Source organism: Mytilus galloprovincialis, chromosome 8 (assembly GCF_965363235.1).
Source record: "Mytilus galloprovincialis chromosome 8, xbMytGall1.hap1.1, whole genome shotgun sequence".
NCBI classification, from domain to species: Eukaryota; Metazoa; Mollusca; class Bivalvia; order Mytilida; family Mytilidae; genus Mytilus; species Mytilus galloprovincialis.
The window spans coordinates 38,205,952-38,229,059 of NC_134845.1; the positions used below are offsets into that span (position 1 = coordinate 38,205,952).

The 23,108-nt window shown below is 31.8% G+C and overlaps 1 protein-coding gene across 4 annotated transcripts in view; it reads left to right on the top strand.

Annotated features, from left to right (window-relative positions):
• Positions 1-2,056: 2,056 nt before the first annotated feature.
• Positions 2,057-23,108, top strand: part of LOC143041872 (uncharacterized) — a 35,966-nt gene continuing 14,914 nt past the window's right edge. Inside the window, exons 1-2 of one of the 4 annotated variants that reach the window (XM_076214001.1) lie at positions 2,057-2,230; positions 3,105-3,213. In XM_076214001.1, coding sequence (XP_076070116.1) covers positions 2,088-2,230; positions 3,105-3,213 — 252 coding nt within the window. In that variant the 5' untranslated portion in view covers positions 2,057-2,087. Of the gene's footprint in view, positions 2,231-3,104; positions 3,214-4,710; positions 5,177-15,671; positions 16,392-20,142; positions 20,333-23,108 lie in introns of those variants that run through there. The other 3 variants (XM_076214002.1, XM_076214000.1, XM_076214003.1) reach the window with 3 other exon arrangements.

The window sequence follows — 23,108 nt, forward strand, 5'->3', positions numbered from 1 at the left end:
AGCAATAGTAAGATGCGCAGATATCAAAAACGACAATTCAGGTAAATTATAATTATTTAAAGGGAAATTGTTTGACATCCAACTGATATTTCCCTGGCAGCCCAATATTAGTTACATAGTATGCTAGTGACCTATACGATATATACGGGGGTCAGTAAATTCCATATTCGTTGATTCGTTGAGAGCGAAAACATAATGCAGATATGTAATATGTCTTAAAGGATAAAACTGTGCATTGCAACCTCAATAGATAAACAAGGGTATACCAAGATGGGTACTTATACGTCGGATTGGTTGTTCAGAATGTGTAGACATGCATAGTATGCTAATGACCTATACGATATATACGGGGGTCAGTAAATGCCATATGCGTCGAGAGCCAATATCAAAATATAATGCAGATATGTAATGTGTCACCAATACCTCTAGCCAATGTAGAAAAAACACACAGCAATATGCACAGTAAAACTCAGTTTAAAGAAGTCCGATTCCAATGTCGATAGGTAACAAAAGAAACTAAACAAAATGACAATGATACATAAATTAACAAAAGACTACTAGCAGTTACTGCCAGCTAAAGCGTTCAATTAAACTTATTAAAAGATTATGTTTTCATCATATGAGTTTCAAGCACAATCACTCCTGTTAGGGGTTTATTATTATACCATCATAAAATATATGAGAAAACATAACCCGCATGCCAACACCTAGTTTTAGAATGCTGAATGTGTTGCCCTCTAGCTGTCGTTTGGTGCATTGTATCATGGAATTAAAATGAAAGTCAATATAATACTTCCATGGTTGTATCGTTCGGTAATGTCTCATCAACGTATACTTCATCGCATCTTATTTATTCATATTAAGATCCACTAAAGCATAACCGTTAATGCAAACAGTTATTCAATCTCAATCAGAAAGTAGTACAAAAATTATAATGGCCAAAGACCTGATTAATATTACAGACCAATTAACGAACAACAAGTATAAAATACAAAAAAACATCCACTTGCGTTTGAGTACAGAACTACAATATTGGTCTGTTTTTCAATGTTTCAATGTTTGCACTGATTATACAAGTTTCTATTTGTGTAACTGGTGAGGCAAGCAAAGCAGTGTAGTCTCGTCCATGTGTTTTTGTTCTATGCATTTATATGCAGCTTGTGAGTTTAGGTTTTTATAGTTCGCTTTTATGTTGTACTGTTTCAATACTGTCACATATTAGGGGAGGGTTGGATGGTTTGTATGTATGTGCCTGTCCCCAAGTCAGGCGCCTGTAATTCAGTGGTTGTCGTTTGTTGCTGTGTTACATATTTGTTTTCCGTTCATTTCTTTTGTACATTAATTAGGCCGTTAGTTTTCCCGTTTGAATTGTTTCACATTTTTGAGTTCGGTGACCTATATCTGCTAATTTCTGTGTCATTTGGTCTCATGTGGAGAGGTGTGTCATTGTCAATCATACACCACCTTCTTTTTTATATGGAGTAAATGGTATAAAAATCTAACATTGAATGTCCTGTGAAAATGAACATAATTGTATCCAAATTCTGTACTCAACCAACGACAGCACAGACTTACAGGCTACTGACAGAGAGGCAAATTAAGGATTTAGCGGATTTAAACATGTTACTAAAGTAAAACCATCTGAAAAATGATTTCTTATTGGGTTTCATTGAGTGCATGTTTTGTTTTTTTTTTCATCACAAAACAATGTTATATGAACAATGTATGCTTTATTATATTCAAAATGTTTAAATATCAATCACGCTAACCTTTCATATATCATTACCAAAAATTTATGAAAACTATATTTCTATCACTATAATATTTTTAAATGAATGAGTGGAGCATAATAAAGATGCAATTGTGTTGAAAATTCTTTAATTAAAACATATTTAAAAACGCAATTTACATACAATGGTTCAATATATTTTAATAATCAAGAGACACAACACAGTGACCTTAAGTTGCTTACCACTGTGTCATTTGGATATTTGTCTCATAGGTAATCACACAACATCTTTTTATATGTATCTTTAGAAAATATATGAAGTATGGATCCAAACTCTACCGGAAACTTCAAGCGGATTATGAAAGAATCTGGTTATCATTCTAGACTTCGACTGTCATTGTGCATTTTTGAAAATGTTACACCTAGACTAGAAAAATGTAGGACCGATACAAACTTTCTACCAAAACTAAGTAGAGAGAACACAAAGACTCCAAGAAGAAGGTAACATTTTGTATTCAATCTTACTTATTAATATATAAATGAACAATTTAATTTAACAACATTATGTTTTTTGTGTTTTTTGTTTTTTTGTTACAAAATGATTTATGTTTAATGTCATTCTATACAGTATTTTTCCGTCATGACGAGTTGATTGTGCATGCGACAAAAAGAGCTTTCTTACAATTTAGGAGATGCTGACTACTTGAGTCTGTGGTTTCCCTTTCTCTTGTACATAACTTGATGCATCAAGGGTTGAAATGGAAAGGAACCATCATAAAACTAGTTGAAGGAAGCAGTAGAAAAAAAATGTATATAATATTTACTGCCTAAAAGTGGAGGAAAGGATCAGACCAACATGCTCTCTGGAATCGCTCAGGTTCATTAGCCACATATTTAAAAATGTGTTAAAGTGTTGATTTGTCCCAGCTGTAAAACAGCTATATCAATCCAATTCTAGGCATTTGGTTATATCATTGTCGCTAGCAGTAAAACAAATCCTACATGAATACTCAGTTACAAACACAGAAAGAAAGAAAGGTAGCAGTGTGGCACCGTTAAACTCCACAATTCCTCTAAAGTCCACAACACCACTAAATAGCAGGTTTATATACACATTTAAGCCACAGGTCTACCATGCATTCAAAGAACGATGTCTTGTGTAAATGGTAGTAATATAAACTGCAGGATTTTTTTAGTAATGATTGAATTTATTTTAGCAAGTAGTTTGTGGTGTCATTTTGGTCTAGCCACTAAGAAAAGAAGTCAGAAACATTTGCCGTTACGGTAGATCTTTTCATTGAAATATTATGTTAGTGTTTACTTCATTGTTGAATAAAAATGTGTTTCAGGCATGTATATATTCGTTTATTTTTAGAAGGAAATCAGAAAATGATCTACGAAGATCTAAAAGTTACAAAACCAGACCAAGAATTCTTACAACATTGTTTCCGGAAGAAAACGTTAATGATGTGCCAACTATGCAGGTACCTGTAAAATCCTACAAATCTGTTTTACTTTTATACTCTGCCATCATTCAAATGGACGACTAATTCTTAAGAGCTTTTTCAGAGTGTGTAGAATATTTCCTTTATAATCCATATATCTAACTTGCTGACGACATTATTATTAACCGCCGTTAACTTATACTTATCTCAAGGCAAAAATAATTGTATCTTTTTAATCATAGAAATGTTCATAGATCTCCTATTTTCTTTAGATAATTCATTCGATGTGTGCCTATTGACGTGTTTTATAAGTTTTGGACATCATTGAAACCCCTTTCTCGATCCCTAAACCTCTGGTTTTCAGTCATATTGAAGTTTACGCTACTTTACACTTTATTCATATTCGATTTTAGAATACAGAGAATAATATATAACTAAAACTTTCATGCATGGTAAACACACAGCAATAATGGGAACGAATGTACATGTCATGTATAATTTTCATCATGAATTATAAATTAAGCAATGTAAAATGATATCTACAAATTTTTAAATTATATTTTAATGGGACAGTAATTTGAAGTTTTATGGCTTCTCAGGTTAATTTATATTACACATACAAAATATGAACTATAAATGATGATATTGTTGAATCTAATGATGTTTAACACATTTCACTCTGAAAAAATATGAAAAATATGAGGATACTACAAAGCAACCAATGACGTCACCAATATCAAATATACATCTCGTGGTCGCATGTAAGATCTTTAACAATCCATAAATGTCTAAACAATTAATGTCATGAAGTTTTGAAACTTTGACATAAGTATAGGAAAAACATTGATGCCTATATAAAAAAAATTAAAAAAAAAACAATATTTTCTTCTACGAGTGACATCATCGGGCTTCACACGGTCAGATGAAGGCATACCAATAAAATACATAACAGAAATTAAAGCCCAATCGGTCAAAATGGTAAATTTAACCTTTAAAACTTTGTCATTTGTTTATTGAAAATTGCATTGGGTCCTTATGTAAATGTAATTATTCTTCTTGAATTAATAAAAAAGAAGAAAGAACATAAAGAATAGAGAAGACAAAAGTCAAGAAGGATTGGCAAGCTATTTAATTAATAAGTCCACTCATAAAGGTAGTTCTTGTTAGAATAAACTTCAAATAACTGAATGAAATACCGATGATTTATTAGTAGTAGTTTATTAATATAAAGAAGAAGTTACTATATTATTGTTTTATCACCAATAAACTGTGAGGAAAACCACACAATTATTTTTTATTGCATGTTTTATAGATTGAATATATTACCTAAGCACAAGGTACATTACAACCTAACAACCTAACAAGATATTGTCGCAATATTACAAAATATAGATTTGACTTTACAATAAGTCAATTACGGTTAATCAATCTCCGCATCTGATGTTTTAATTGACAAAATTGATTTATTCTATAAAAGTAAATAGACGGATGCATATCTAAAAGACAGTCTTTTTGAAGTTAATGTAATAGAATGGAAACCGGTGCTACCGAATCTTTCAATATTTATTTTATGCACGCATATATACATAGACCAGGTAATCTCGGTCATGTTTTAATGTCAAGATCTTCGTAGTTCCATGGTTTCAAGTCTCGCACGTTAGTTTATAAGAACGTAAAAGGACTCCAACTCCCCCGGCAGTTCCAGCTCCGATCCTCATAAAGTAAAATAGTTCCGGAACGGAAACTGTACGGAGACTGAAAAGGACTATCATTTTGGGTTCGATTCCAAAGCAGGAAAATGAATAAAAAGTTCATCCGGAGTAAAACGTCTTCTTACATTAAGTATGCGGACAATTTAGAAAAACTAAAAAGCAGAAGAAATATATATACTTCACATAGATCTACATCTTATGGATTGGGTAGGAAGAGACATAGTGGACGTCTATTATCAATTCGTTCAGAGGGTGACGTTGAAAAAGAAAAGGCGGGAATTCTTTTTGAGGTAATATTTCAATTACAATTTCATTGGTTTGACATACAATTTTAAATACCGGCATGTATATGATTTACGTATATATGAGCTTTTATTCTTGGTTCCAGTGTTGATACATTCAATTGAGTGTTTTGTTTGATTGATCATTAAGTGTGTAACGTCGAGTGGCAATTATTTCTTGCATATTCAGGAATAGGAATTTCATTTGGTACAGCAATTATGTATGTTTTGCAAATTAAGTCAACCATGCTTAAGGTCCAGAATTTTGTACAACCATTGTAAAGCAGAGTTCTTTCTAGTAAGTGTAGAAGTTTTGTTGTACAACAGGTTACCTACTGACCCTTCAAAGAGTTGTAAGATTCTTTCACTCTCAGAAAATGCATCATTCTCCCTTCGCTACTTACTGTTTACACCCCACACATTCACACAGATGTCTCTCTTGAGCATAGATTTTAATGATAGACATGATTTCACGTGACAATGTTTCTATACCCAAGTCAATCATTGGGGTCTTGAATGAGAGCATAAAGGAGAACTTAAGGATGCATTACTTTATATTCAATAAGGACCACGATGAGAATATATTTTATCAGAAGTCACAATTACGGAAGTCGCAAGTACATGTAGCAGTACACATAAAAATGGTCCCAAAATATTTCCTTTTGGATTTTTAAAAGTGCTTCCTGCTTATATTATTTTCCACTAAGCTTACGTTCTGTTTTGTTTGTACAATATGTGACAATTGCATTGGTTTTATAAAAAACAAGACAAGAAAAGTTCAGTTTTTTAATGATATAGATTTTTATTTTGGTAATCTCATTTTATTGTCTATTAACAAATCATTTAGTAGTTTATTCTAAATACGTTTATAAAACAGGCAATCGATTTTTCGCATTTATGGTATGACAAAATTGTTGGGCACAGATTTTCCAGACGATTGTTGGTAATATAATTTAATAGCAGCTAATGCATTTTCCATGTTGTAATGATTTTAGGTTAAATAAAATATTTTTTGTACTTGCCTAAACGGATTTTAACAAACATGTTCACTATTATTTTCGTGACAGACAGACAGATAAACCAGCAAGTATTTCTGGTATATGGATACATTGTTTTAAAACAAAACAAGTCGTTAAAGTATTAGTAACTAGATTTTTTATTATAACAAATTTTGAGGAAAATAAGTTCTTGATTTAGAAAAACAGATAAGGTTGCGTGCTAATGCAAATTACACTGAAGCGATCCAGTGCGATATATAGAGTATTTATCTAGAATGTTACTCATGCATGCAAAATTACCATACTATAACTGTACTAATCTGATTAAAATTTAGATATCGGAACTCGAGTGGTCTCATATGTGCATCACGAAATCAATCCATATTTTTATAATGATTTTGTACTCGACCAGTAAATGTATATAAGTAATGGAAGTCATAAAATAATAACTCTTTCAAAGCAAGAGTATACAAGCTTGTATGCTCATTAAAGTTAAACCCCTTATGACTTAGTATTCCATATTGCATGTAACTTGCCACCATTCAACCGTACTGTTCCTGTAAGCCAGAGTAAAGAAATTTCATCAAAAATCATAAAAATAATAACCCTTTCGCAAATATATTATCTAGTGGTTCTGTGAGAAATAGGTAAAAGGTCGTTTAAATATTGAGTTTAATATCATCAGAACAGTCACACGGCTAGAATTTATCTTATACTAAACATACTAAACTATAAATATCATATGTCTTCTTTAGTTTACTCTATCGTTAGAAATTCGTATGGTCACAATTTCTTAAAACTCATTGTTCCGAAAAAGATTATTTTTGTTGTTTTCTCATCCTCCTATTTAATGTTTATTGGAACTTATATGCCTACATTTCTTTCGAGAGAATGTTTTAAGTTATCATCATTCATAATTGTCAGGTTAGAGTTTTATTGGCATCTTATCTATAAAATATACAATTTCAAGATGATAAAAAAAAATCGTAAAAATATGGACAAAAACTTTACGTGCTTGTCCCTATATGTTCACATTTGCATCTAATTGTGTAATAAATTTGTCTAATATCTTAACTGATATATTTCTAATCAATATTTCGAAGAGCAGGTATATAATAAATAATTAAGTTATTGAAGATGATAAAATATTTAAATTATAAAACTTCAAGTTTAACACGGAAATTGGCCATTAATTTTTAATTATGACACAACTATCTATCTTCAAATTAATGCTATTACATATTATGTTTTCAAGATTAATATTGTTATGTTTAAAAAAATATGAATTTATATTTTTTTTTATTTTTGCCTTTTTGTGTAATAGAAAAAGTTCCTTTTTTTTAAAAGCAAAATCTAACGACTGTCATTTCAAGTGGATTCTACATGGCTTCGCTTAGTCCATTGGTTCCTTTAGCTATTTAGCCGCATTGTTTTAAAGATCAATCTCTTCGAAGCATAAAACGTGAAACTTTCAATCAAGAACAGTCAACCTTAACACCAGATGTAGAAGTTTCCACCTTTCAGCCTCCCCTCCCCTCCCCCATCCACCCACCCCACCCAAGGTGGATATATACCAAATTGGATAAATTCAAAGTGGATATTTCCCGAAGTGGATATTTCCCAAAGTGGATATTTCCCAAAGTGGATATATTCTTATCTTGCAACATAAATAAGCAAATAATCATCATTAATTTAGATTCTTTAGAATTTTATCATCTTTTTAAACCTATAAAAGCTATGCACTATTAGATATCAAAGGACTTAGACTACCTCTATCTGAATTTGTACCTATCTCAAATAGTACAACATATTGGTGCAAGATGTCATTGACTGTATCGACCTAATCAATGCACCTGGGTGGGGGGGGGACTAAAAGGCATATATTTGATTTTAAATTTAATCTATGTCGGTAGACAGTTTGAATATTTTTACTATTATTATAAAACTGATGGAGTGTGGTCTTGTTGGCATTAATAACAATTAGTCGCTGCTTGGAATTCATAGATATAGGGAGATGTAGTATGAGTGCCAATGAGACAACTTTCCGTCCAAGTCACAATGTATAAAAATCCATTATTGGGCAAGATACGGTCTTATAAGTAATGTTTTTATCATTAGTGCTAGTATCACATCTACATGTTGGCAGCCTTAGCAAGCTTTCAATGGAAGGGTGACGTTTTGACCAAAATTCTTTTCTTTAAAGACGTTGGTTTATTTCCTTGTATCAAGTCATGATGAAGGAAACAAGATTATTCATTTTTCATTTGCATGTTTTACTGTTACCATATATGGTATAAAAAAGGCAATGGAGGAGGTGTGTTGAACTTAAAATCGTAAACATCATTGACAGACATTATGGAACTACCTAATGAACTGAGAGCCTTATTGGTAACAATGAAGTTGGATGGAAAAGAGCCGGAATGGAAATTCACCGCCAGTTCTGACCTAGTATCGGTTCAGCTCATTTGGAAACCTATTCCGGCCCTGAAGAGCAACAACAAGCCACCATCTACCAGGAGACGCAACACTAACCATTAAGCCTAGTGGATGGCCAACAAAACAGCCGTTGTACCTGCTACTCCAAATCAACAAACCACCAGCGTAGACCACATCATGCAAACCGAGACACCATAGTTGGTCAAGAACTTACACAAACAAAGTACAAAGGGGAACCAGTTAGGGTTGTAGTCCATAAGGATATTGTCACCAGTCCTTACAACCTCCAAAAGGCCTGCTATCGCCTGGTATTCTACACCTCTACAAATGCCAGAGGCAAGCGCCCTAGGATCGACTTCGGTGAAGGGTTTGACATCAACAACCCAGACCTACTGCGCACACCACCAAACACATCGCCCGTCATCAATTCGGAATCGAAAGAGGCAATACAAAAAGCCATGCTAGCAACGCGAACTGATACTCCGTACCAGCAACAACAACGCAGTCGGAGTAAAATGAAGGCCAAATGACAAACAGACACGGTCTGAAAAATAGGTTTTTCCAGTCCGCAATATTCAGACAGGATAGCCGCTAGTGAAACATCCACATATCATCATCTTGCGTGTACACGTGACCGACTCCACCCGAAAACCACTATCACTACCACAACTAAAACTACATAAACATGATATATTCATGTTTGGGAAAAATGTCGAAATAAATTAGCCTATTTGATACGTATAAGCATAGCATGTTACTTTGATATAAATATTTCAATGTGATCACTCTAAAAATACAAACATTACTTGTTATTTGCAAGATAACCTTCTCCCCGAAATGACTGACATTCCGATAAGTCGGTGCAGCTTCACATGAAGGAAAAGCAATCTTCATTTTTACGAGTATTCTTAGATTGTCTTTCTGAATATAAAGCCGCATCAATGTTCAATTCTTTTCTTTGTGCATTTAATACTATGATTAATAGGTTGTATCGTTTGTTCTAATAAAACGTGATGAATATATTGCTGTTCTTATTTAACTTTTGTTTCACATTCCTGGTAAATAAATTGTGTGTCGAAAGTATGACTTTAAATTTGTATACTGTTTTGCTGTCGGTGTTACTTAGTTACAGATTCAGCGCAACTCTATAAATTCTAGATGAACAAAAACATCATTGAATGTGTTCTTCTAGCTTATATATCAAAAATTACATTTAGACCAAAATGATCCTGACGGTGAGCATTTAGAAATGTATATTTGCCACCTATTCAATTAGATTTGACCCTTTTAGAACATTTGAATATCGTTGGAATATTGTTTAGTCAGACTTTCTGTTGTAGAAAGTTTTGTAGGTCCAAAGAAAAATGTTGCTTTTGGAAAAAACTGAGGAAATATGATACTAAAACACCATTTTGAAAAACATAATAACTTTTCAGTGACCTTTTTTATAACACCAATATCTAATAATAAGCACTTACAAATATATTAGATATTGTAAATTGGTAAATTATCTCAATGAAATAAACAATGAAATCGCTTAAACTATAATGAGATAAACTAAAGGCAAGCAAATAACGAAGATAAAAAAGTGGTTGAAAGCATGTTTCATTTGATTGTTGAGAATAATAAGTCGGCACAAAACAGAAACTATTGGATATGTGAAGTGTAAAATCGCATTAGAGGAACATGCACATGAGGTGCAGATTGGTCAACACAAAATAAATAATTAATTAATAACTAAAAAGTAAGATCACAAAAATACTGAACTTAGAGGAAAATCAATTCGGAAAGTCCATAATCACATGGCAAAATCAAATAACAAAACGCATCAAAAACGAATGGACAAGAACTGTCATATTCCTGACTTGGTACAGGCATTTTCAAATGTAGAAAATGGTGGATTAAACCTGTTTCTATAGCGCTAACCCTCTCACTTTGATGACAGTCTCGTCAAATTCCGTTATATTTACATTGGTGCGTAAACCAAACAGACACAATAAACAAAACAGTCAAAATAATCTAGTTTAAAACAAGTGTCAGGTCCCATATGTCATAAATATAATAAAAGTAGGGTACTAGAAGTTTCTCTTAACAACAGTAGAAATACAATCAGTATGGTGTTGAGCCTAAGTAGAATTTAAAAAAAAAATCATGACGTATGTTTTCTAACCCTATTTGATTCTATTGATACGATAGGTTATTAATTTGATCATCTTGTTTCTTTGCCATTACCTAAATATTGTTTTATATTCATAAATGTTGTACAATAGATCGACATAGGTCTCCTTTTAAACTTAAAATACACACCCACGTTTATATATGGTTCCTTTGGTTAATATTCTTTTATACTTTTATAATATACAAATCCCAAAATGCTTGGTTAATCTTGTATGGAAGTCTGTCTAACTAAGAAACAAAAACATGTTGCATTTTTAAAAAAGTAAAATCACAAAAATACTGAACTCAAAGGAAAATCAAATCGGAAAGTCCCTAATCATGGCAAAATTCAAATGACAATCTTTTAAAAAAATATTACTTTCATATGGATTAGAAAATTCTTTATGACTCTACCAATTTTAGTTTACATAATACCATACATACTTTATCTTGCTTATATGATCAAACAAATATTGGAATTTTAAAAAATTAAAGTGTTATACTGTCCAACTAGTATCCCTTATCTATCTAAACTTTTATTATTGTGTGTGTGTGTGTGTGTGTGTGTGTGTGTGTACATGTCCCATTGACACATGCAATCCATCTCCGTAGAGCAGAAAAGGAGGGGATATTGTCCATATCTAGTTTAGACTAGTAAAACATGAGGTATATTTTGCCGTTGCTATAAACTTTTATTTCACATCACTGGTATATAAAATGTGTTGCCAAAGTAGCATGTTTGTACTTTTTTATACGTTCGTACTGTTTTGCTGTTTTGCTGTCGATTGCTCTTAAGGGCCAGATTTTAGAGGAAGTTTAGATTTACGCAAACAAACATCATCGTGTAGTTCTTGCTTATGTAAAAAAATTACATTGTTATCCAAAGAGTTTAATAAAATTAATTGTTGGAATTTAAACAAATAATTTGCACACAATTTAATTCCTGAAAACCTAATGCTCTACCCTTCGGTCATTTTTATATTTTTCATAAATTTAAACATTAGATTATTGTTATGCTTGACTTTCAATTTGTATACATATTTGAATGAACCAAAAAAATCTGATAAAATGAATAAGAAAAAAAAAACCGGGAAATTTATACTGGAACTTCCGTTTGAATAGCATAATAACTCTTTAGTGACCTTTTTCATAACACCAATATCTAATAAACAATTACAAATATATTGGATATCGACATAATAAAAGAAATTACTGATTATAAAGCAGTCGTTTCTGGTAAATTATCTTCAATAGAATAAATGAAGTGTTTGTTTAAACCAAAGTGAGATAAACAAACGGCAAATAAATAATTAAGATAAAAAAAGTGATGAAGCACATTGCATTTTATTGCTAAGAATAGCTAGGCATAAAACAGAAACAATTTGTTATGTGAAAGGAAAAAAATCGCATTTGGGGAACAGACATTTAGCCAGACGTTGTCAGCTTATTTTCGATTTATGAGTTTGCTTGTCCCTATGGTATCTTTTGTCCCTCCTTTTTAAAGTTAAATGCGATGCGGATTGGTCAACACAAAAAAATATCTGAGGGGTATTATCTTTGAACAAAATGTAAAATGATTAAGTTTTAACCGGTGTCAGATTCTGTCTGTCACAAATATAATAAATAAACTCATCATAGATATCAGGACTAAATTATGTATACACGCCAGACGCGCGTTTCCTCTACAAAAGACTCATCAGTGACGCTCGAATCCAAAAAAGTGAAAAAGGCAAAAAAAAGTGCGAAGTTGAAGAGCATTACGGACCAAATTCCTAAAAGTTTTGCCAAAAAGTGGGATATTAGATTTTTCCTTAAAACAGTAGATAGAACTCAGTATCTGAGCAACATCTAATTTATTTGATTGTAGAATTTTGAGCCTATAAGTTGGATAAAACAATATCATGACTTATGTTTTCCGACCCTAATTAATTCAATTCATGTTTATAGAAATTCACACGATAAGATATTAATTTGATCACCATGATCACATATACTGACAGACTTTATAAACGCGAACTCACATTTAATTGTTTTACCAAATCACGATTGATTATCATAGAACTTCCATTCATGCTTTCAATACTTCTTTATTGTTATAAACTACCAATGACAGCTGACCAAAACGAGGTTATTAACATACCTGATAAATGAAGTCGCACGAATTTCTTACAGCGAAATTTGAAACCCTTGAATTTTGTTTTAAAGTGTTTTTTTTTTTGTTGTTTTTTTTGTAACAATTCTTTCAATCGATACCCCCACTAGAATCGTTTAAAAATGTTGCATCGCCATATAGTGCAGATCTGGAGTAATGCAAATCTGAATCAAACCATAAGAATACATGAATGTGCTATTTCAAGAGAACACACTCCCCCCAAAACACAGTGTTATGAATAGGACAGAGGCACAGAGGTACAACACAGAAATCAATACATGCCAGATTGGCGTGGTTGACCTTCATGGCAATCATGTTGGCGTTGGTTACAGGTGTCATTGCCTTCGACGGTGCCGCATCCATTTATAAGAGAGAAACCAGGGTTTCAATGCATACCACATGATTTCAAATTGAGACTTTATTGAGTCAGTTATTTGATTCATCTTCAATTACATAATTTCTCGCATCTAAAATACATACATGATCTTGATAATTTAATCAAACAAAATTGGAATTTAAAACAATTAATGTGTTGTATACTGTCAAAATATTTTTTCTCGTCTAATATTTGTATAATGGCTTAGTATTTATGTCTGTTTAATTGTGTGTGTGTGTGTCGCATTGACACATGCAATCCATCTTCGTTTATTTAAACTTCTTTTAATTTGTTCTGACATCGTTTAGGATAATAAATCTCTATATAGTTCATGCCACGAAATAGCAACAAATACAAACTATAGAGAAGTGTAGGCACAGATTGCAATTATTACAATGCATGTTGGCATGTCCGGTGCAGATACTGCAGTTGGATAGATATGGCGCAAATGCAACAAACATGTTGGAAATAATCACACATAACATTTATTTAATCATGTGCAAACAACCTGACAGTTCTTTTCAGAAATGGTTAAATAGAGGAAGCAGTATAATTGTTAAATTGGTCATATAAAAATATAACAGTGTAAAACTAATGACAAATCGACAAAGTTTTTTTTATAAATCTTAATTTTAGTATGCTAAGTTTAATTTTATCCTTAACTGATCGTCGTTTTACCCCTTTTCACACGGTTTTCTTCATAATCAATTCGTTGCTAACTGGCTTCGGAAATTTAATGATTCAATGGTTACTGCATACGAAGCAGTATATATTTACACTGCGGGTGTTTGGAGTATTTATTATTGTTTTTTATATCATATAGCTCTCTTTGACCAAATATTTTTTTTATCGCAAACTGACGTTTTATTTGTTGTACTAGAAGATTTTTTCTTTCTTATTTTACATGTCCCAATGTGTTAGAAGTTCGCTGTTTAGTCTTATTTCTTTTTTTAGAAAGCTACATGTTTCATGTTTCTTGTGCATATGTTGATGACAGATATTATTTTCGTTGGTATATATTTGTCTTGTTTGGCTCTTCAAGTTATGGTATGGTTACATTGTCATCTAATAACATGAGGCAATTACATCTAAGACCTGTTGCATTTGTATAATGTTGAAATGTCCAATACAAAGCATGTCATCTCCATTATAATTTGACTCAATGCATACAAATGAAACAATTTTAAGAAATGTTTGAAAAATCTGAGCTTGCCTACAAAGTAAGCAATGTTTACATTTTCATCAGGCGCACTGAAGATTCAATCGGAATCTTTGGGAGCATCACATTTTCAATGTATGCAATGAAATGTAAATATTTATGTATTTTTCAAATTAGACGTTATGAACTAAATTATCAAGTAAAAATGAATTTGATACCAAATTTTTGAATGTTTTGTAAAACATCTTTTCAAATTAAATGAATGCTAAGCACATTTAGCGATCTGCAGAACAAACAAACGTATTTGACGAAGAATCTTGAGAGGAAAATATTAATTGAAAGCGTTTTGAAATATTTTCCATTGCATTAGTTTACATAGAAATACAAACTTTTGTTATCGTACATTAAAATTTGTATGAATTCGCATGAGACATCTGTTGGGACTATTTGAAGAGTTTGTCTCAATTACAAGTTTACTATTTAATATTCAAAATATACTGACATAGCCGACGTTTGTTCTCAACTTGTTTACTAAAATTACAAAGATGTATTATACATTTTAGCCTATGATATATTGTAGAAACTATTTCATTTGTATTAAAGCATACAAGATATGCTTTATCATAAAGTTAGAATTCATAATGTAAAATTGTCAATTAGCTATAAATGACAATAATAATGGTTAAAAGTGCCATTTATCGATAAAATATACGTTTATGTGCATATAAAATGGTTATAAATTGAATTCAAACGGAAAATAAATCACCTTTAACATCAAAAGATTATTATACCCGTCCGTGGAACAGTAAGTCAGTGTTAAGTAGCCGTAATTAACCTGTTGATACAACCTGTATTTACAATAACCCTTGCTGAAATCTAATGTCGATTTATTACAAACCAGATAACATTGGTTAAAGGATTGGGATTTATGAAAATGAAATTTCAATTAAAAATTATAAATCTTTAAAGTATACTTTCAATACGTTAAGATTTTGACAATACGCATTTTTGTAAACAATTATTGTGAGATAAAATATGGTAGATATTTGTTATATTTCGGATGAAATTTAGTGCTTTAGTTCGAGTTATTGTTTTCCGTACGTAAGTGACATTCACCTCGCCTTTTGTGATAATTTACCACTCTGCTATCTCTCAAGTTAAACAACACAATGGTAATAACAGAATACGCAATTTATTAAATTTCCGTAGATACGGAAACGGGACTTCATTAAATTCATGTCGATTGCAAGTTTTGATTATTAATTTCATTAAAGAGGTAAAGTGATTTTATTGACAGAAATTAATTATTGCAGCATACATCTGGCCATTTAGATTTATCTTAATCAAGATTACCAATGCAAAGCAAATTATTGCTTATTGAATTTTCGTTAAAGGAAAATCATGACTGGATAACAGCAAGATTCTACGACTTACCTGTGAACTGACAATCAAACCATCTCTTTTAAGACTTTGGATGAGACAAATCGAATTATTCCTGTAATTTGACGGATTAAATGTTCTGTAACTCTATACAATTTCATTGTAAGATTGTTCAAGTAAATAATTGATGAGGTATAAACGCGCATATAAGAATGAATAGAAATCATCATAAATATGAGACCAGGGAAACCTACTATAACCGTGTGCCACTACGAAAACATACATCTGTAATGTCTAAATTAGAAGTGGATTCTTTCTCACTGAAACCGGTGAAATCGGTGAATGACATACATTGTAGGGAAATTAAAAGTGGTCGAAGTATCAAAGGGAATAAAAAGGGAAATTTACCAAGTATTAAAAGTTCGGGACTGATTATAAATAGCAGAGATGATACTTATACTTCGAATAGATTAGCAAAATGGAACAGTGTATACAAACGTGTAATGGTGGTTAATAGATTACCAAAACCAACCAAAAGGACTGCAAAGAGAATATCATCAGGAAGAGTAAGTCTTTAATTTGATTCTCGTCATTTTTCGAGTTTTGTAGTTTTTCTATCGTCGCTTTTCGATTTTTTGCCATGGTGTTGTCAGTTTATTTTCGCTTAATGAGTTAGAATATTCGATAGGAAACTTCTGCCGCTCTTCGACTCAGTTTCTACCACCTCTCCTTGACATCGGTATCTTATTTGTTACTGTCATACACTTCAATTATTTAGTTTATATTGAGTTTCAAATTTCTTTTCGTCTGTCTTTTATTGATGGTCATTGGTGGCTCTCTCATTGACATAATAGTTATCAAAGGTACCAGGATTATAATTTAGAACGCCAGACGCGCGTTTCGTCTACATAAGACTCATCAGTGACGCTCATATCACAATATTTATAAAGCCAAACAAGTACAAAGTTGAAGAGCATTGAGGATCCAAAATTCCAAAAAATTTTAACTTTTGTAAACAGGAAATTTATAAAAAAAAATGACCACATTATTGATATTCATGTCAACACCGAAGTGTTGACTACTGGGCTGGTGATACTCTCGGTGACGAAACGTCCACCAGCAGTGGCATCGACCCAGTGGTGTAAATAGTTATCAAAGGTACCAGGATTATAATTTAGAACATAATCTCTACTAAAACAAATGAATATTATAAATTATATGGTTTGCTTCTGACCCCTATGGATCCATAGAGGATTTTACTCACCCTCTATGGATTCGTAGGGGGTCAGTAGTGAACCGTATAACGAATTTATCGCACGCAAGACTTTTTCTGCTGCGTTTTGTAGAAAAATAAACAATGATATACAACTTCAATAGACGACGTTACCATTAACAGTAGGACGTGACGTCATGAACCCCCTATGAAATTTACTACCCCTACGGTTTCATAGGGGGTTACCACGTGACGGTGCTAAACCAATCACAACGTGATATTTTACCCGCGGTACGATAAATGTACATATGTTGGGTGGAGTTGTGTGTTGGTGTGCTGTGTTGAAACTTTCGAAAATATATATATGTTATGTTTGTTTCTCCTGTTACAAGTATCATATATTGCATGATGGTATGATACTAAACCCCTAACGGGAGGGATTGTGCTTGATATGCATATGATGAAGATATAATCTTGCAATCAGTTTAATTTAGGCATATCAGTAACTTCTAGTAGTTCTTTGTTAATTTATGTATCATTGTTATTTTGTTTAGTTTCTTTTATTACCTTTTCTGACATCAGACTCGGGCTGTTTTTTAAACTGAGTTTTACTGTGCGTATTGTTGTGTTTTTTTACATTGGCTAGAGGTATAAGAGGGTGGTTGAGATTTCAAAAAACATGTTTAACCCCGTCGCATGTTGGCGCCTGTTCCAAGTCAGGAGCCTCTGGCCTTTGTTAGTCGTGAATGTTTTTTTATTTTTTTTAAATTTTGTTCATTTATATATTTCGGAGTTTAGTATGGCGATTATTATCACTGAACTAGTACACATTTTTGTCTAGGGGACAGTGAATAAGTTCGAACATCTAGTCCATTATAATCTTGAAAAGTTAACCAAAAATGCAATGCAAAACGAAGGGTCACTGATCTCTTCTTAAAAACAACAATGCCTACTTTTGTATCTTTTCTTCCCAAAAGAAGGAATAAAAAACATGATATAATAATTTCTCTAATTCTATTGAAATTTATTTCTTTTCGAACCTATTGTATAAAAAAATTTGATCAACGTGTGGTTACCGGTGATCTCAGAAGATCATTGGATGATTTTAAGGATCATGACCTTCTCAGCTAGCTGGATGAATCAAAATATGCTAACAGGTGTTAATGAAATTGACAACTTCGTGCAATGTGAAAGGCACTCGAAGGTGATTTTCGGTTAACAAAAAAAGAAAATGTATTTTTTAATCATTAGAGAAACAGATTCTTACATAGTTACTCGTGGATTATCGGATTTATCCGATCTCGATAGTTAAATTATAAATTTGTAGGTCCTCGCCGAGGCTCGGACTTTAAAATTGATTATTTAACTATCTCGATTGGATAAATCCGATAGTCCACTCGCATCAATGTAAGAATCTATATATATGTGGGTACGGATGTTATTTATACAACGTTACAAGAAAATATGCAAGTAAAATCTAAATTCGTAGCCTTATTTCAGTTATTGATGAAGATAAGGATTTTTTTGCTTTAAATAACATTTTGAGATTTTTTTTATCATTAATCGGCATGCAACGATGTACTTAAAAATATGTAAACGTGCATGTTACATGCATACTATATCCTTAGATCTTGTAATCAATTTCCCATGTTAAAACTAGAAAAAGGGCACTACTGACGTAAGGTAAAAACATAAAAAGAGTCTAATAATAAAACTGAACTGACATCAGCTATCTGTAGATTCAACAGGAGATCAATTATAGGGAAACATCATATAGTCATTATAATCACAATAAATCGGGTCATACCTTAAGAAATGATGCTGAAATTACATGAAAACTTATACAGTTATAAGACCCGAAGTATCACATAGACAATAGTGGCTGATCTTATTGTGTTTTTATGTTGTCAAACGTTGTAATTTTTGCAATTCTAAACTTTTGGTCACTAGATACCTGACGAAACAAGTTTTGTGCCTATGAAATCATATCATTGGTTTTGTAACTTAAATTTAAAAATTTGAAATAACGTGGTACGATTTCCTATGACCATACACATAAAATCTATGAAACAATAAAGGAACAAACACGAGTGTGCAAAGAATTTGTTTTAACATTCTTAAATATACATTCTTGTGCATGAAATAACAATTATTAAAGGAACTTTTGACTCAACAGTAAAATTGAGAATGGAAATGGGGAATGTGCCAAAGAGACAACAACCCGACCATTGTCCCTATTACAAAAAAAGCGTCAGAAATGTTAGTAACTGTTTTTGATTACTCTCAAAAAGGGATTGGGGCTGTTGTTAGTGTCAATGATAAAGGGTTAATCAAAATATATGGCGGGAAAGTGAACGATTAATTTGATCTCTTGATAAAATAACTGCATCTCCATGTTTTATATTGACACGATAGATAAGCATATAAATACAATAGTGTCTGCTAAGTTCGGCCTAAAATAATGGAAATAGGAACTCAGAAAAAAGTGCTATATAGCTACTAACATTCTGCCTTTTTTTGTCTGCAATGGAGATCTTGATTCAAGTTATATTGGTTTGCCTTATCGCTACGTGGTATAAAAACGTGGCTAACTTTGAAGGCCTAATGTTGATATTTTATAACTTTCGAAGCAAACTTTTCATACAGACTAGATTATTTTAACTGGATATTGAAAGCAAGTAAATGTTCACGAAATCATTTGATCAATGACATGAACAACAATGTCATTTTAATCCATGATTACCTTTGTTTATTAAATAAACCTGTCTTGTAGTGCAATTCTATAAGTTATAGCACGACCAGGGATTATCCTAGTATCAACATTTTAATCAAAAATTCAAAATATTAATATTCAAATTAAATGTTCTTTTTAGAAAATTTTAGAATGACACACAAAGAGGTTTACCTCTCTTTGATCTCATTAAACAAACAAATGTCACATTGTTGTCTAGTTATGTATCTTTAATAAGGATGTGTGACATTTATTTATCAAACTTGCAATACACAATAACCCATAGACGTGAGTGACAGGGTTGTACCACGTATACGGCCTTTTGTTCAATGTATCATCGCGTCGAACAATTGATTTGAAAAGGATTAGAGGGTTATATCATTACTCATCAATTCAAATGGAAACATTTAATGATAAATTGATAAATTTACACTTTTCTGAATATCTTGATTATTTATAAAATGAAGGTGATACAATTGAAAGCTGTATTCGATGCCTTTGTTATTCCCTCTCATAATTACAAAATGGATGCTGAATTGGAAACTTCTGGTCATCATTGGGAGGTACGCATTTGTTATTTTTACTTTTTTAAAGCGTAAAAAGAAAACTTTAATCGCGATATTTAGTATAAACTTATAAAATATGAATCGTTCTTAGTGTAATTTCTTTTTGTAAATCAAATAATTGTGTCAAACCTGAACGTATGATATCCTTACAAAATTGCAGACATTTTATTTTGGCTGTTCTGTAAAGAATCCCGTTTGGTTCAGAATATTTAGGTACCTTTCGGCTTATGCAATTCCTCATAGAATATAATTTTGTCACATCTTGTATATATTATTTTTGATAATAATCTTTTTTTTTAAGTGTAAATTCTGAAATGATTTTGTGAGATTTTGTGTCTACTTATTGTACAATTGGCAAGGAAGCAATCAGATAGCAAGGTATTCTCTTCTTAGTTGACCAATAGCAATACGCAAAGAACATTAAAAATAACAAAATTCATTCTCAGATCCTAAGTGCCATGCACAAACTATATTCACAATCCAGTTTTATACAGACATTTTATATGCTTGTGTACACGTATGTTGGCGTTTGTTTTTGTATCAGTTCGATGTTTCTGTTGTTCCTTTTTCTCCTCTTATAGTTTTTTTGTTTCCCTTAGTTTTGATTTGTGACATGGAAGTTTGTTTCAGTTAAATCCATTACTTATTGAACAGTGGTATACTACTGTTGACTTTTTATATAATGTTTTGCTTGATATATAATACTTTTAAGTATCGGAATGTAACTTATAGCCTAAAATATGACTACGCTAGCCTTTATCTAATTTACTAATAAGTATAATTTTTTGCTTGCTTTGTTTACATAGACATGCATCTTTTTCACAACTGAATGATTAGAGTATTATAAGTGGATTGGTTGATTGATTGTTTTTTGTCTAAGGTTCAGTGACAAATATTTCAAGCATTATGTACAACACAAACGACATATAGAAATATAGAACTAAGTTTGAAAAAAGTTAAAATAAGTAAATAACGATTACACAATTCAAATAAACCATACAGTGTACACACACAAAAGAAATAAAGGAAATTTTTATACTTTAATTATGTCAGAAGGCAGAATACATTTTTCTTGTCAGATAACCTTATTATTATCGCAATCCTACGTAAACTGCATTAAGATTTGGTACTGTGCATGTGCATGCACCATCAAGCCGAAGAATAAATTTGTTTTCATAAACCAACATTGAATTTTCTCAAAAAGCAGTATTTCATGTTCAACTGTCGGTGCATCTTGTTAAACCGGTTTGATTTATATATCTGATTTAATTACCCATGCATTTTATTTGCTTTAATATCGCAATTCGAATTCTCTTATCACAACCACCAACCCAGCATAATATTGACAAAACAGTTTTCCTATACAAAAAGTAGATAATTTGCTTTGTATAGAATTAGGCGTTTTAATAACATGTGATATCATTCACGGTCCAGTGAATCTGATAGAAATTAACTTTTGATGTTTTATCTATTTTTTCGCTTATTGAATTGCTACTTGTTTGTTTTATAAACAAGTCGTGATTAAACCAATTATCAAATTGGCAAGGAAATGCTATAAGATGCATTTAAATTCACTTTTTAAAGTCATCAATCATTTATTCGTTCGACGCTACAAAATATAACGGTTTCCTCAAGAGTTTCATTCATAACACAGCAAATTGTTTTCGTCATCAGATTGCTGATCGATGACGATGAATCTTTCTTGTTTAATAAGCTGTTGATCATTTTCCTCTTTATCGTTGTTCTCTCAGACAGCTACCATATGTTTAACAGCATTCAGCTCTTAGCGGTTGAAGGACAAATACATTTATTCCATTTAAAAATGAGAATATTGTAACCAAAGTTTTCCTACTTTTTTACAGTTGGTTACGTCGGGTCATCATTGTATTTTAAAGTTGCAATTGATCATCAATTTTTATCAATCTCATAGACTTGTCTTTCTTCGCTGATTAAAAAAACCAACCTGCAGTATACAAGTTAGCAATGTCGATACAAAGAAATAGTACTTTTAAAATTTTGTGAGTTTGAAGCTCCTTGTTGTTTTTTTCTCGATCATGAACGCGCAACCATCCCCAAGCACTTGAAATCCAATAACATACAAATGTCTGATTTTCTATATGTGACCGTTAAAGAAAAGAGAAATTCATCTAAGACCAACATTGTCTGAGGTATAAGGAGCCTTAGTTTCTTACAATGTGATTATCTCGATAAAAAAATATTGACATGTCTATTTAGGCCTTGGAAATTGTTGGATAGAATCTTACACTTGCCTCGGTAAAATACCTGATCTATACTTTTTTCAAGCATCATAATTTGCATTCCAATCTGCATCTCTGATTTCATGTTATTACCGGAGTAGCCCACCATTTTTGTCCGCCGTTATATAAACTAGATTAGATACTACATATATAGATAAATTTCCTTTAATAAAGCTTTTTTGGACCAAATATCGATCACTTTCTCTAAAATAGCATTCGCTATTGAGATTAAATTAATGTAAAAACATATAAAACTTTAAAATAATGATCAAGCAATTTCGAGGGGATTATTTACTAAATCGCACCATGTATTGTCTGCAAAACATGTTCAGAAATAGTTAATTCAAAACTTGCATCTGATGTTTACCGAATATGACTGGAAGTATACTTGACTTTGAGTGGATAACAACTTTTGCTGAAAATTTGAACGCAAAAAGAGAATCGGTTGTGATAAATAATAACAAAGTATGGAATCTAATGCACCTTACTAGGTATGCAGCTAAATATAACAGGCT